General features: G+C 39.1%; 1 protein-coding gene across 2 annotated transcripts in view; it reads right to left on the bottom strand.

Moving 5' to 3' along the window:
• Window positions 1-16,689, bottom strand: part of LOC126354496 (ubiquitin carboxyl-terminal hydrolase 10-like) — a 116,115-nt gene that overhangs the window by 76,868 nt on the left and 22,558 nt on the right. Inside the window, exons 3-4 of one of the 2 annotated variants that reach the window (XM_050004224.1) lie at window positions 11,122-11,235; window positions 2,424-4,124 (exon numbers count right to left, since the gene is read on the bottom strand). In XM_050004224.1, the coding sequence (XP_049860181.1) occupies window positions 2,424-4,124; window positions 11,122-11,235 (1,815 nt within the window). The remainder of the gene's footprint in view (window positions 1-2,423; window positions 4,125-11,121; window positions 11,236-16,689) is intronic. The other variant, XM_050004225.1, reaches the window with a different exon arrangement.

Here is a 16,689-nt window from a genome sequence, read left to right as displayed (position 1 = left end):
GGGTACCAGCCCAGTATTAACCTAATGGGTTGTGGGAGATCGCCTAAAAACAGCAACCAGGCTGGCTGGCTCACCAGCTCTCATTGTTAATACATGAAGAATATTCGATCTGGTTCAGGGTCATCTCACAGAGTTCCCCAGCACAAATATTAACATGTTTGGCAGACCAGAAGGGTAACCGAATAAGGTTATGTCTTGATATTCTGTAACTGCTTGTTAGGTTTCAAAGAGTATTTGTTCAAAGAGTATTTGTTCAAAAATGAAATTTGTCCAATATAATCCATAAAAGAGAGAATGGGAAATCCTGGATGGAATAAAGACAATATTATGGAAAGGATAGTTGCTACTCACCATACAGCAGAGCTGCTGAGTCACAGGCAGGCACAACAAGATGACTGTAAGCAAGTAAGCTTCTGGCCAAAAGGGCCTTCACCCGAATTTTACACACACACACACACACACACACACACACACACACACACACACACACACACACACACACACACACACACACACACAGTCTCTGGCTTCAGCAGTCAAGAGAATGCGTGTGACCACAGTCTCTTGACTGCTGAGGCCAGAGATTGTGAGAGTTCAATTACGATGAAGGCCCTTTTGGTTGAAAGCTTACTTGCTTGTAGTCTTTTTGTTGTGCCCATCTGCAACTCAGCATCTGCTTTACATGGTGAGTAGGTAAACTGTCCTTTTCATAATAATCCCATGAAAGAGAGAGATTTTTATAAACATCAATTACAAATGCTCTTCAGGTGTAGGGTACTGCTATAATTTTAAAGTATTTGCTGGAAATGGACTCATAAGACCATTGACGAAATTATGCCAACCCTCTAGACCAGTCCTAATAATAAAAGGACGAACTGATATGAATATCAGCTAGTAATATGATTACTGTAGTGTGGGCTGAATGATATTTACTTTCTATCAACTGTTTGTGGAGAGTACAACAAACAAAGAGCTGACATGCCTGAGAAGCATTTATCTTTTCATCTACTTATAACAAGCTATGTGGATTATCAAATTAACTTTCCAAGATACAGTCATGCTGAATGCAAATGACACATACCACATATTGAACCTAGATCCAAAGAGCATAAAATTCACAAGTAACAGGAGAAAATTCCCCTAGGTGCATATCTTGCCAAGAAGCAATGCAATGAGCCACTTACACTTCAAGGAAAAAGCTGGAATTATTCTCCAGCAAAAACCAAGTCAAACGCAAACAGAACTGCTCCCCCTAGAAGATGTAAGGTCGGTTGCGATCATGGGCAACATGGAAATCTGTTTTTGAATTTTATAGAAGTTGCACTTCACACAGACAAATTCTTCATTGCACACCATACACACAATATCCGAAAATTTGTCACATTGAAAATTTCATTACTTAAACAGGAGGTGAATGGGTTAATAAACATATGCAATCAAAATCACACTCTCTGGGAAGCTGATAAAGGGTCATAACTAATCACAAAAACAAATGACATTACATGGCTGAGAAATATCTACTGAGAGGCAGGGACCTACAGACAGCAATAACTCAGTTCCAGAAGATCAAACTTCATGAACATTATTGCATCTATGGCACGAAATAAACCTAATTTACGTATTCAATTCAATTGAAAAAATACAATCCTTGACAACAAATTTTCGTACTATCTGAGAATACAAGTGTTGATCAACCCTCATACTGTTGTCTTCTGCGTCTCTGTAAAACACAGATTAAATCTTCAGTTACCACTACCACATTTCAATTATGTAACTGACACAGGAAGTTCTTCAAAATGTTCTGTGCATAGTGTAACAACTTCCTATGAGTTTCACAGTTATGAGTGGAAGTAACAATGCAGTATGAGCAAACATCTTCAAATTTAAAGCAAACAACATTTACAACCTAATACATTGGGCTTTTACATTTATTAACAAAAAACATACTACCATCTCCATTAATCTTATTCTAACAATCTTGTGCACCATCAGTACAAGTTTTGGCAATCCCGTGGTGTACATAACAATTTAAGTACACAGTATAATTATTCATCAAGTCTATTAAGTTGTTTAAACAACAAAAACATTTAACTTTGATTCTGAAACTTGTCACTCTTAAAATTTAGTTTTATACAAATGAAAAGTAAATTTTTATTTCATTATATTTATTTGACTTATACACACTAAGAGAAATTACATAATTTAAAACAAAGAGACATCATTTTGGCAGAAAATATCCTGTACCAAAACTCACAGTAGTAAAAGTTTTCAGGGTAAGCAGGACTGTGCGTCACCTGACATTAAGAGATGCAACACAGCTATATTAAACAAATCATTTCTTAACCATAACCATGAACAAAAATATCTTGCTGGTACACTATATTATGTTGGCCTACGTATCAGTATTTTATTTTGGTGCCTACCTCCCAATCTGTAGAGGTGAGGATTATCTGCAGCAGACTTTGTGAGCTGAGGAAAGTTTTTGGTATCAACAGCAGGTGCTGGAGCATCCATTAATGGTTGAGAATCTTGAGCTTTATAGCTGGAAATTGGACCATCAGGTGAAGCCATCAACTCACTCTGGAATGGCCGTACAGTTGCACGTGGCTTTGGTGCTCCAGTAATTGCAGTGTTCGTAAGTGCAGCTGCTGAAGGAGAGCTGTGCCAGTTTTGACTGAAAAGACTGGCCCATGACCGTCCAGAGCCAGGTGTTGAGGCTTGGTTTACTTCATCACTATTGATAAGAGCTGCTGTCGTGTTCACTGCAGTACGCCTTGGAATCTGAGCAGTGGTAGTAGTATCAGCAGCACTGGGTAACTTTGTAACAAGGGTCTCTTGAAAAGGACCAGATGATTTTGGAGGACTATCAGGTGACAAGTTACTTGTTTTGGCCTTAGTATCAACTAAAACCAGTTCTTGTTGAGCAGTAGCACTGTTTTCAACTCTCACAGTCTCAACAGTCTCACTGCTCGCAACAGTTGGTGTTTCACTTTTGTTGATAACTGTACTGTTTCCATCACTGTCTCTCCTATCAACTAGAGTAGATGTTTCTTTTTCCTCTTCTTCAAATGCATTGCCACTGTGTTCCTTTCCATTACCAGAAAAATTGTGGGTTTGATTTTCCGGTAAACTCGATGATTCTGTGTTAACTCCAGAGTATGAAGAATCATACAATGGGGTAACCTGTAAACCTTCACTAGGAATAGTTTCTGGTGTTTGATTATATTCAGTAGTCTCTTGTTCATTCAAATCTGAAATTACAGAGTTTGAAGTTACTGGCTCCACAACTGGAACTGAAGACGGTTCAACACAGTACCCATCCGTTGATCGTTCATCTCTAACTGTTTCTGTAGGGAAGCTAATTGCTTCAACTGTTTCCGTAGGATGTTGCTGTGATACATCTGTACCATACACAACTGGTGCCGCTGTAGCAGGTTGCTGATGAAAAGGAGGGCACACAGGAGCATGATATACTGGCATAAAAAAATGTGTTCCGGGAGCTGCATGCTGAGACGGCGTATGTTCTGGAGCCTGGTAGTAAGTAAATGGATGCACAAATGGGATTACTTGATAAGATGCACCACCGGGGGAAGTATCTGGCTGCACATCATGCCCACGAAACTGATGTTGAATTTCCTGTCTCCTACTGGCAGATCCAACTTTTCCTGGTTTTTGGCGCCTTCCTGAACTGCTAGTACTGTCTCTTGGTGTGCTATTGACATCTTGTACTTGGTAAGCTTGCTGAGGAGGTATGTGCCTACCATATGGTGGGGTATTGTAACCATGCACATTAACATTAGTTGTCAAATTGCTGACAAAAACATTAGGAATATGTGGAGCAACCATCTGATAAACTGTTGTCATAGCAGGGGCTGGTACAGTCACTGATGATGGGGGAGGAGGTATGGGCACTACAGAACCAGGTAGCTGAGGATGGGGCAAGGCAGTGTGGTACGGTGACTGTGCTGGTGGTGAAGTCACATGCTGGGGTGAATGATCCCGAACATGGTGATGCAATGCCGGTGCAACAGCTGCTACAGGGTTCGGGTTAGCAGTTTCTTGTGCAGCAGCAGCTGCAGCTGCTGCTGCTGCTGCGGCTGCTGCAACAGCAGTGGATTCAACCTCTGAAAAATGAAACCAAACTTTAATACAATTTACTGAGTAAAACACTCAGACAGTACCATACAAAATAAATGATTGTCACAATACCAAATGTATAGCATACAAGTGAGAAAAAATAATATAATAATTATAACACACACAACCTGGCTAAATGCTGTTTGCTACTGAACCTGTAATTCATGTGAATGAAGTATATGCTATGAAGCATTTATATGACTAGTTTTCAGAACACAAGTAGGCCATGATTATGTGGAATAAGCAACTGCAAGGGAATATTCACATCTAACAGTTACTGCAGTACTGGATAAATCATTCCTATGCCCAATGTACTAACATCTGAGCTTTGCACTAGGTCTTGATATGCACTCAAACTTAATCCTGTTTTACACAAGCAGCTTTCTGGTCTAAATTGACTGCTCTAAGTGTGTTCACCTTTTGTAAGTTAGTAGCCAAACACTACGCTATGAGCTTATGATGTGGGGTTTTAAATTTCAATTATGCTGCAAACCACACACTCTACACAAGCACAGAAACAGTGGCCAAAGGCAGTGTCTGCCAGCATCTAAAGTTACTCTGGCCAATCTTACTTCCATAAAAAATGCTTCTGCATCTTCCTAACTTTACTGTGTTGTTTGCTCTGTTATAGTGACACACTGGCAGGTTACACATGGTCCTAGCACTTTTTTCTACTAATATTCTCCTACAAGAGAGACGATCTCTGAAAGAAATAAAGTTCTTACACTTTACAGGAAAAGGCTGCATTATACATGAATAAAACCGTACACAGATAAATGTATTTTAATGACAAATTATCTGAAAAATGAAAATAATCAGAATTATTTGATGACAAAAATAATTTGTTATGTTTATTAGCAATTAGCAAGAAAATAAGACACAAAGGATAAAGCAAAAAAGTACTATTTGCTGTGCTTTACACACTGTTTGACATATTTGAAAGTACATATTTCCTCGAGCAAATAAATGTATACATTCCGAAATGTTTGGGCAACACTTTTCCCATTCTTTTAGATCGCAGGAGTGTAATTACCACACAATCTTTGACAAGAACTTCTACTATGAATTCTGCTGTGGTCAAGAAGACTATCATCATTACCTGTTCCTTCATTTTGTTGTTTAATGAAGAAAGTAAGAGCATACGGACTATCAGACCAATTGCGTGATTGGATTGAGGAGTCCTTGATAACAGAACACAACATGTCATTCTAAATGGAGACAAGTCTTCCGAAGTTAAGAGTGATTTCAGGTATGCCACAGGGGAGTGTCATAGGACCATTGCTATTCACAATATACATAAATGACCTGGTGGATGACATCGGAAGTTCACTGAGGCTTTTTGCAGATGATGCTGTGGTGTATCGTGAGGTTGTAACAATGGAAAATAGTACTGAAATGCAGGAGGATCTGCAGCGAATTGACGCATGGTGCACGGAATGGCAATTGAATCTCAATGTAGACAAGTGTAATGTGCTGCGAATACATAGAAAGACAGATCCCTTATCATTTAGCTACAAACTAGCAGGTCAGCAACTGGAAGCAGTTAATTCCATAAATTATCTGGGAGTACGCATTAGGAGTGATTTAAAATGGAATGATCATATTAAGTTGATTGTCGGTAAAGCAGATGCCAGACAGATTCACTGGAAGAATCCTAAGGAAATGCAATCCGAAAACAAAGGAAGTAGATTACAGTATGCTTGTTCGCCCCCTGCTTGAATACTGCTCAGCAGTGTGGGATCCGTACCAGATAGGGTTGATAGGAGAGAGAGAGAGAGAGAGAGAGAGAGAGAGAGAGAGAGAGAGAGAGAGAGAGAGAGAGAGAGAGAGAGAGAGAGAATCCAACGGAGAGCAGTGCGCTTCGTTACAGGATTATTTAGTAATCGCGAAAGCGTTACAGAGATGATAAACAAACTCCAGTGGATGACTCTGCAGGAGAGGCGCTCAGTAGCTTCGTACGGGCTTTTGTTAAAGTTTCGAGAACATACCTTCACCAAAGAGTCAAGCAGTATATTGCTCCCCCCTACGTATATCTCGCGAAGAGACCATGAGGATAAAATTAGAGAGATTAGAGCCCACACAGAAGCATACCGACAATCCTCCTTTCCACGAACAATACGAGACTGGAATAGAAGGGAGAACTGATAGAGGTACTCAGGGTACCCTCCGACACGCACCGTCAGGTGGCTTGAGGAGTATGGATGTAGATGTAGATAGTTCGATTTTTTCATAGAATAATCGCTCATAACTTCATTTTCACATTCTGCTAAAATGCACACCAGACAGCTCTCACACCATACACAATTTATGCACTGATGTGTAACTGAAAATGACCACTCGAAACAGCCAAGATATAGTACAGGAATAAAATGCCAGAGGCCCTGCAGTAGACTCACTCATCTTGAGTAGCCAATCAAACCACAGGTTATAGTTAAAAGGAGCTTTACACAAAATAATAACTTTTGCTATGGTCTTTAGCATCCTTTTGATAATCTGGTTTTAAATTTGTAGCTGCTTAGTTAATTTGTAATCTTACATTTCCAGCTGAGTTCTTCATTACCCTTGTATATAGAGGCAACATACATGAATAACAAACGTAGGACATGCAGAGAGTGTATCCTGGGGTATCACAGAAAATTATTAAAAGTCAGTAAGTAGAATGGGGCAACAATTTTACCCCATTTTAACAGATATTTCAGGTGTGATTGTGTTTGGTGCTACTGCATCCAGAGCAGTAAGACTGGATGTTGCTGTGGATAACTATTTCATACCGTAACAACACAATGTAATCTGTAGATGAGCGAAACTTCTGGTACTGTGTTATATTAACTTTACACTCTTATTTAAAGGTAAACCCGCCAAAAATAAAACATGATAGAGGGAAACAAATTCTGGGTTAGCCTATGTTTGGTCACTGTGCAACCTTTGGCGAATGATTATGTCAATTAAAATTATACAAGACAGAAATCTTACTAATCTGCTTCTATTTGAATGATTATAAAGCTATAATTACATCATTTAAAAATCTGATTAGTTGATAGTAGAATATATAATGGCACATAACTAATAACTTCACAGCTTTTGGAGATTATGGTTGCTGTTTGTAGAATGTGTTAAAAGTTCAATTAACAGAAATGGCTAAACTACACTCTCAACTAAGTTTAAGGCATATATTCTTTTTGTTATGTTATTCTATAACTTAGTACTTTAAGCATCAAATAAAAGCACATGTTTAACACTCTCCCTGGTTTAGAAATTTTTTCTAGCATTCAACAAAATCCAGTAGTACATTACCTACATGGAAATTCTTAAATCTTTCACTGCTGTGGGCATGTATAAATGTTGTTCTATGCCATTCCCAAGGTGCTGTGGACATGTATATGCATGCCACTTGGGTTTTCCTAAATTGCTGAGGACCTCTGCAGGTGTTCTCCCAGATATAAAACCCAATAACTCGAGCATGAGATGAGACACTGTTCTGCTCTCAATTAATGTAAAATTTCAATGTCTTATTGACATTTCATTCGCTGCAATGTATGAGCTGAAATCAACCACATGCAAAGTTTACACAGCAGGTTTTTACCTCTGCAAAATTTAATGCAATGTTTTACTTAATTTGACGTTGTACAGTATGATGAGTAACGAAAATAAGTTCAGTTCTTTATTGAGTGAAGGTCTCTCTCACTAAGATGGGCACAACTCAATTTTTTTCACCTAACAGTTTTGTAAGATCGGATGACAATTATCTCTTATTAACCAGAACACTATCGCTCAGCACGAGCGCCAGCATTTGGTGACCAATGCTGCCGTAACAAAAGGTGCCTCAGCATGGAATGCAGCCAGCAAGTCTGTAGCATTGAAAGGGTTAAGTTGTTCACATCCACAATAAATAGCTGACTAAATAAATTTGTTTTCAAATAGAAGAAAATCAAGGATGTATCATTTTGTCAGATTGTGGAATGCATACTAACCTTAACATTAATTATTTCAGTTACCACAGATTGTTGATCATGGGAGTGTAACTCTGATGATGTGCTAGAAACGTAAAGATGAGAGATGGTTCACTGTTTCATTTTTAAGGGGCAGACCATACCACCATACCAATTAAAATGCTGCATAATCTTTGGGATTCATTATAACCAGCCCACAAAATTTTGATAATCTACATTAATGTTGTCATAAAAATGAAAGGTTGCAAGCTGAAGTGTCTTATCAGAAGCTACAGAATGATGAGAAGCAAAATGATTCGTAATATGTATGACGTGTATTAGGTTGCTGTGTAAGTTTGTAGAGTTTTCGCTTTGCTTGTTGGTATTCCAGTTGCTGTGGGTTTAGTTATCGATTTTCATTTTATGTTTGTAGTTTACTGTAGTTCTTATTTTGAGAGATCAGGCACGTAATACAAGTGCAGAAGTGGCACTCTTATCCTCTACACCAGGTTGGCAATGCCGACTATATACCTGTTTATCAGGATGTGCGTTCTCACTGAGAACAACTGAAAACAAAAAACAGAACTGCCTTGACACTAGCAGTTAGTGCAGATGGAGTAGAGCTAATCCCTGCAATTCCCAGCAACATAAATCTTGCCATGTGGAAAACTTTTCAGAGTGAATACTATTTTGCTGCCAAGGGAGACTGGATAATTATAGAACTGAATTTTGGCTGCCTTGCTACTATTGGGACACAAGGGAGAGGCTCAGGCATGTCAAACCAATCTGACTCATGTATAACAAGTCATATGTATACCACCTGCTATTGAAGGCTCACAAATGAAAAAAATCAATACATAACTGAGCATCCTTAAATCATCATATATGTGATCCAGAAACATTTTCCAATAAATCAATAAACTTGAGATTTAGGACCGGTATTTGATTCCTATAAGCACCATGTACTCCCCCACCCCCATTAATTCTGCATTTTTTCCTGTGTTTTTTTCGCTCCATACTGAAGTTGGTGGCAATGGGAAGGTTAATAAGATAAATAAATCAATTATTAATAACAAGATATGTGACTAACATCTCAAACAACTTGGATTAATGATGAATTGAAGTTTTAATCCTAGCCGTATCAAAAGTATATGAATTATTTAATTGGATAGATAAAGAATTTACTCACCAAGCACCAGCAGCAGAAAACACACATAAACATCGCCATATTTGGCAAGCTTTCGGAGCCAGGTCCGTCCTCGTTCCGTCAGTAAGTCTCTCCAGACCCACGATTCTGGGTGACTTTCCCGAAATCTATCCCTTTCCTAGACCCCTCCAGTCCTTTTCCTTCACCCTTCTTCCTTCCCCTTCAACCCTTCTGCCTGACGAAGGAGCCACTGGCTCCAAAACCTTGTCAATTACAACAGTCTTTTATGTGTGTGTTCTGCTGCTGCCTGGTGAGTAGAGTTTTTACCAATCCAATTAAATAATTTTGTCAAGTATGTGAATTAGGTTGATATTAATGGAGATTTAATTAAAGTGGGAGACGTACTTATTGCATATAAAATTTTCATTGATTAATATCGCCTATTTTCAGCTAATTTTCCCTCTTCCATTTATGACCTGACATCTCAACAATCAATATAATACTACCATGGAAATGGAAATGAGCGTTTGGTGTCAATGTCCGGGAGGCCTCTTGCAGGGCAGGTCCAGCCACCTTGGTGCAGGTCTTATTACATGCGACGCCACATTAGGTGTCCTGCACGCTGGATGGGGATGAAATGATGAGAAAGACAACACAACACCCAGTCCCAGAGCACAGAAAATCCCTGACCCAGCCGGGAATCGAACCCGGGCCCGTAGGACGGCAATTTGTCACGCTGACCACAGCTATCGGGGCGGGTAACACTACCATGAGATGGATATAATCATACATCCCAATTATCTCCTGCCAAAACTACTTGCCTGTTACTTCTACCTGCAATCAAGACACACCTCTCCCTTTGTACATCTGAACTGACCAGTGCATGCACACGCACACACACCAGCAATAATTTTATGGGGAAAGATAAATCATATGTGAGATTAATGAGTACAAAATACAGAAGCCTAAAAATTATGTTTCTATTTTTGATCACAAATAATAATGAAATGCAAGCATGTCAAACTTTATTCATAATAACCACGATGGCCATGTTTCTCGTATTTTCATTATGATACAATTTAACAGATGTACAGAAAACTAGTTCATTCTTTGCTATCCATGTTACTTGTGAGGCACTGCATATTTTTTGAGGTACTGCATATCACAATTCTCGTGGCACCATTTCTTCAAAAAGAAACTCTGCACTTTTTTCTGAGTAAAAATAAATAACATGCAAGGAAAACTACAGAATAAATTAAAAGGAGCCATCAAATTCACCAGTAAAACACTTCACACACAAGGAATGTTTTAGCAGAACAAACAGTATCACTTCAATACTGATTTTGCTAAATTCAACCCATAAGCTTTTTAGAAACACTACATATTCTCTACAGTACATACGAGATTGCATGATAGAGCAGTGAATTTCAATGAGCCAACTGTATTGCAAATTTACGTGCAATTACTAGTTCAAATCATCATGCAACTATCTAAAATGTTTAAGCAGATTAAAACAAGTTTCTAGTTTACTACAGATGAACAAACACAAAATGAAATACCCAGAAAAGCTGGAACAAGCAAGCAGAAGTTCTAGTACCTGTGGCAAATATTCACAAGAAAAGCTGATATACAATCTTTAAGAGGGAATTTATCAATGCCTATATTATCAGTTTCTACTTTCAAGTTCCATTCTTTAAACAGTGATAAGAAAGGAGACTGAAGAAAGGAAACACACACACACACACACACACACACACACACACACACACACACACACCTACCTTAAGAATGTTACATGCAATGGGAAGTTTTAGGCATAAAATAACAAACCACTAGCCCCAGACACTCAAACCCCTCTCACAAAAAATCCAGGTACCATTCAGGAACATAGCATTACTGGCAAGTTACCTGTTACCGGCACCGGTGGCAGTGTTGGCACACCAAGTGTGGCCGGACCAGAAGTAAAGAGTGGTTGGGGGAGAAAGACACCCTGTAGAGTGGGGTGAGGAATAGAAGCCACAGCTGGATGCAATCAATAAAGACAAGAATTATTAAATGTGGAAAAATAATGTAATAGTCAGGTTATTAAGGTGATATTTATTTACTTCCTAAATCTGTCGTACAACACACATGAACAAACGGATAAATCTAAATATGTAACTCATTCGTCACCATAAACAACATACCATATGAATCATACACAAAAAGCATTAAGGATCGTAAGTACACCCATGCACAGCATGTGAAGACAAAAGTGGAAATAAAGGGATTTCAGATATTTCAGTAAGGGTTCTATCCTAGAGTATTACATTTCTTCTCCCTGTAACTTTTTTGCACCTGAGTGAACAGGAAACAAATCTACTTTATATTGTAACAACATAAATCAGAATATATTGCTACTCGCCATATACAGAAGGTGTTGCACGGAAGTAACACACATTTAAAAGTAGGCAGCTGCGTAAGTTACTAGACAAATTCCTTTCTCATGTGAAACACACACACACACACACACACACACACACACACACACACACACACACACACACACACACAGAGAGAGAGAGAGAGAGAGAGAGAGAGAGAGAGAGAGAGAGAGAGAGAGAGATAGCTTTTTGTTGGAGAGGTTGAAGGAAGGCATGCACACTTTCTCCTCTTTCCTTCATCTGAAGGGCTAGCTGATCCCACTTGTAAATGTACACGTCCACACTCTAAGTGGTAACAATCTACACTAATTAATATTGGTATTCCATCTCAAATTATCCCACTACTTTATACTTTCATACTGATATGGAAACATACAGTATACTATACATTGATTATAAGTGATAATTGGTTATTGGGGTCAGACTCAGACAGACACTAGACAAATAGGCAGTGTGTCGTATTTTGAATCACCTGACTACATCTCAAAGGCCACACATCAGTTTCAATTTTCTGGTGGATTTTATCCACTTCTCCCAAATCCTACAAAAGCACATAAATGAACTTGCTCCTAACTGAGAATAGGTTCAGTCATGACTTGATTACAATTATGTATTTGTAGAAGTTGTCTACAGAGACTGGAAGTGTGTAGCAATGAGGGACAAATTCTCTTTTTTTTAGAAAGGCTGTCGCAGAAAAAAGTACCAAATGATAGTTTCTTGTTGAGTGTCACACCATTTGGAGACTATGTATGTACTTGCACGTTACTTATGTATTCATACAACCTACACTTAAAGCATGCTGTTACGCTTTTGACATTCTGCAGGCAGTCAAACATACCATTGTTGACAGCACTGCTTAGGGCGATCTTCAAACAAGAAAGCTGCCGTATGAATTTGTGAGATGTTTATGTCCCTTCAGCAAGTATGTGGCCCAGTGTTTTACTATATCCTCAATATACTCTTAGTATTAATCTTGAGAGTCACAACTGAAAATTCAGGATGTGTTCAAAAGAAAAACACCTTTTGCATGCTGCACATTAACTTGTTTTACTTATCTCATGTACCTAGGCAGGTTTCACCTTCATTACAAGGCATCTTCAGTGTGTATCCTGAAATATCAGTTATCTTTTGCACTTATAGGTTATAGATCTAAATTAGTTCACTGAGATTTTTACAATGAAGTGGACAGTGTACTTACAGATCAGCATCTAATTCATTATTTCTAAGCCAAACAGTTTTCTCTCTGGTGGCAAAATGGTTGAAAGGTTTCCTTTTTGTCACTGTTTTCAACATATAGCAATTTAAGTGCCATTTTTGTGTCCCCCCCAATGAACCATGGACCTTGCCGTTGGTGGGGAGGCTCGAGTGCCTCAGCGATACAGATAACCGTACCGTACGTGCAACCACAACGGAATGGTATCTGTTGAGAGGCCAGACAAACGCATGGTTCCTGAAGAGGGGCAGCAGCCTTTTCAGTAGTCTGGATGATTGACTGATCTGGCCTTGTAACACTAACCAAAACAGCCTTGTTTGCTGGTACTGCGAATGGTTGAAAGCAAGGGGAAACTACAGCCGTAATTTTTCCTGAGGGCATGTAGCTTTACTGTATGGTTAATGATGATGGCGTCCTCTTGGGTAAAATATTCCGGAGGTAAAATAGTCCCCCATTCGGGTCTCCGGGCGGGGACTACTCAAGAGGATGTCGTTATCAGGACGGAGAAAACTGGCGTTCTACGGATTGGAGCGTGGAATGTCAGATCCGTTAATCGGGCAAGTAGGTTAAAAAAATTAAAAAGGGAAATAGACAGGTTAAAGTTAGATATAGGTTACAGTTAGATATTGTGTGAATTAGAGAAGTTCGGTGGCAAAAGGAATGAGACTTTTGATCAGGCGAATACAGGGTTATAAATACCAAGTCAAATAGGGGTAATGCAGGAGTAGGTTTAATAATGAATTAAAAAATAGGAATGTGGGTAAGCTACCACAAACAACATAGTGAACACATTATTGTGGCCAAGATAGACACGAAGCCCATGCCTACTACAGTAGTAAAAGTTTATATGCCAACTAGCTCTGCAGACGACGAAGAAATTGAAGAAATGTATGATGAAATAAAAGAAATTATTCAGATAGTGAGGAGACGAAAATTTAATAGTCATGGGTGACTGGAATTCGGTAGTAGGAAAAGGGAGAGAAGGAAACGTAGTAGGTGAATATGGATTGGGGGTAAGAAATTGAAGAGGAAGCCGCCTGGTAGAATTTTGTGCAGAGCATGACTTAATCACAGCTAACACTTGATTTGAGAATCATGAAAGAAGGTTGTATACATGGAAGATGCCTGGAGATACTAAAAGGTATCAGATAGATTATATAATGGTAAGACAGGTTTTAAATTGTAAGACATTTCCAGGGGCAGATGTGGACTCTGACCACAATCTATTGGTTATGAACTGTAGATTAAAACTGAAGAAACTGCAAAAAGGTGGGAATTTAAGGAGATGGGACCTGGATAAACTAAAAGAACCAGAGGTTGTACAGAGTTTCAGTGAGAGCATAAGGAAGCAATTGACAAGAATGGGGGAAAGAAATACAGTAGAAGAAGAATGGGTAGCTTTGAGGGATGAAGTAGTGAAGGAAGCAGAGGATCAAGTAGGTAAAAGGATGAGGGCTAGTAGAAATCCTTGGGTAACAGAATAAGTATTGAATTTAATTGATGAAAAAAGAAAATATAAAAATGCAGTAAATGAAGCAGGCAAAAAGGAATACAAATGTCTCAAAAATGTTTCGAATGGTGAAAACACTGGTGGAACGGAGAGTATTTTGAAGGGGATAAGGTTGTTTTGTAAACAATTTGAAAATTTATAGCGTTCAAAAAATAATTCCGGTTTTGGTGGGAGCAATCTGCAGTTGTTTGCTGCTGATGCTGTTGTGTACTGGAACGTGTCGCAGTTGAGTGACTGTAGGACGATACGATACGACTTAGACAAAATTTCTAGCTGGTGTGATGAATGGCATGTAGAAAAATGTAAGTGCAAAATGGCTAAGCAGGGATGGCTAGAAGACAAATGTAAGGATGTAGAGGCTTATCTCTCTAGGGGTAAGATAGATACTGCCTAACTGCCTACAGGAAAATTAAAGAGACCTTTGGAGAAAAGAGAACCACTTGCATGAATATCAAGAGCTCAGATGGAAACCCAGCTTTAAGCAAAGAAGGGGAAGCAGAAAGGTGGAAGGAGCATATAGAGGGTCAATACAAGGGTGATGTACATGAGGACAATATTATGGAAATGGAAGAGGATGTAGATGAAGATGAAATGGGAGATATGATACTGCGTGAAGAGTTCGACAGAGCACTGAAAGACATAAGTCGAAACAAGGCCCCGGGAGTAGACAACTTTCCGTTAGAGCTACTAACGGCCTAACGCGAATTCTTTACAGACGAATGGAAAAACTAGTAGAAGCCGACCTTGGGGAAGATCAGATTGGATTCCTTAGAAATATTGGAACACGGGAGGCAATACTGACTCTACGGCTTATCTTAGAAGCTAGATTAAGGAAAGGCAAACCTACATTTCTAGCATTTGTAGACTTATTAGAGAAAGCTTTTGACAATGTTGACTGGAATACTCTCTCTCAAATTCTGAAGGTGGCAGGGGTAAAATATAGAGAGCGAAAGGCTATTTACAATTTGTATAGAAACCAAATGGCAGTTATAAGAGTTGAGGGGCATGAAAGGGAAGCAGTGGTTGGGAAGGGAGTGAGACAGGGTTTTAGCCTCTCCCCGATGTTATTCAATCTGTATATTGAGCAGGCAGTGAAGGAAACAAAAGAAAAATTTGAAGTAAGCATTAAAATCCATGGAGAAGAAATAAAAACTTTGAGGTTCGCCGATGACGTTGTAATTCTGTCAGAAACAGCAAAAGACTTTGAAGAGCAGTTGAACGGAATGGATGGTGTCTTGAAGGGAGGATTTAAGATGAACACCAACAAAAGCAAAACGAGGATAATGGAATGTAGTCGAATTAAGTCGAGTGATGCTGAGAGTATTAGATTAGGAAATGAGGCACTTAAAGTAGTAAAGGAGTTTTGCTATTTGGGGAGCAAAATAACTGATGATGGTCGAAGTAGAGGAGATATAAAATGTAGACTGGCAATGGGAAGGAAATAGTTTCTGAAGAAGAGAAATTTGTTAACAGCGATTATAGATTCAAGTGTCAGGAAGTCGTTTCTGAAGGTATTTGTATGGAGTGTAGCCATGTATGGAAGTGAAACATGGACGATAAATAGCTTGGACAAGATGAGAATAGAAGCTTTCGAAATGTGGTGCTACAGAAGAACGCTGAAAATTAGATGGGTAGAGCACATAACAAATGAGTGGTGTTGATAGGATTGGGGAGAAGAGAAGTTTGTGGCACAACTTGACAAAAAGAAGGGACTGGTTGGTAGAACATGTTCTGAGGGATCACCAATTTAGTATTGGAGGGCAGCGTCAAGGGTGAAAATCGTAGAGGGAGACCAAGAGATGAATACACCAAGCAGATTCAGAAGGATGTAGGTTGCAGTAGGTACGGGCAGACGAAGACGCTTGCACAGGATAGAGTAGCATGGAGAGCTGCATCAAACCTGTCTCAGGTCTGAAGAAACCACCACCACCACCACCACCACCACCACCACCACCACCACCACAACAACAACAGTGTCATTTGTTTCTATAAACCTATATGTACAAATGAAAAAATTGTATGATATTTCATGACACCCACAGAAGATACCTTGTAATTAAGGCAAAACATGTCCCGGCGCACAAGAAAAACAAAGAAAACTTAATGCGCAACATGGTAAAGACATTTTTCTTTTGAACCACTGTAATTTATATACAGCTGTTGCGGAAATCGCTGACACAAAAGACTTGTCATGATGTTTACTTCCATTACTAGAACAGACTGGCATGCCTACAGCTTGTTACAAGTTTATACAACGCTGGACAACTTAATCAGATACACCTACTGTTTTGGACAACAAGCCCTCCTGTCAACACACTGAATGGACTAGT

Source organism: Schistocerca gregaria, chromosome 3 (genome assembly GCF_023897955.1).
Source record: "Schistocerca gregaria isolate iqSchGreg1 chromosome 3, iqSchGreg1.2, whole genome shotgun sequence".
NCBI classification, from domain to species: domain Eukaryota; kingdom Metazoa; phylum Arthropoda; class Insecta; order Orthoptera; family Acrididae; genus Schistocerca; species Schistocerca gregaria.
Note: the sequence above shows the minus strand (reverse complement) of the source record. Positions and strands in the feature narration are given on the sequence as shown.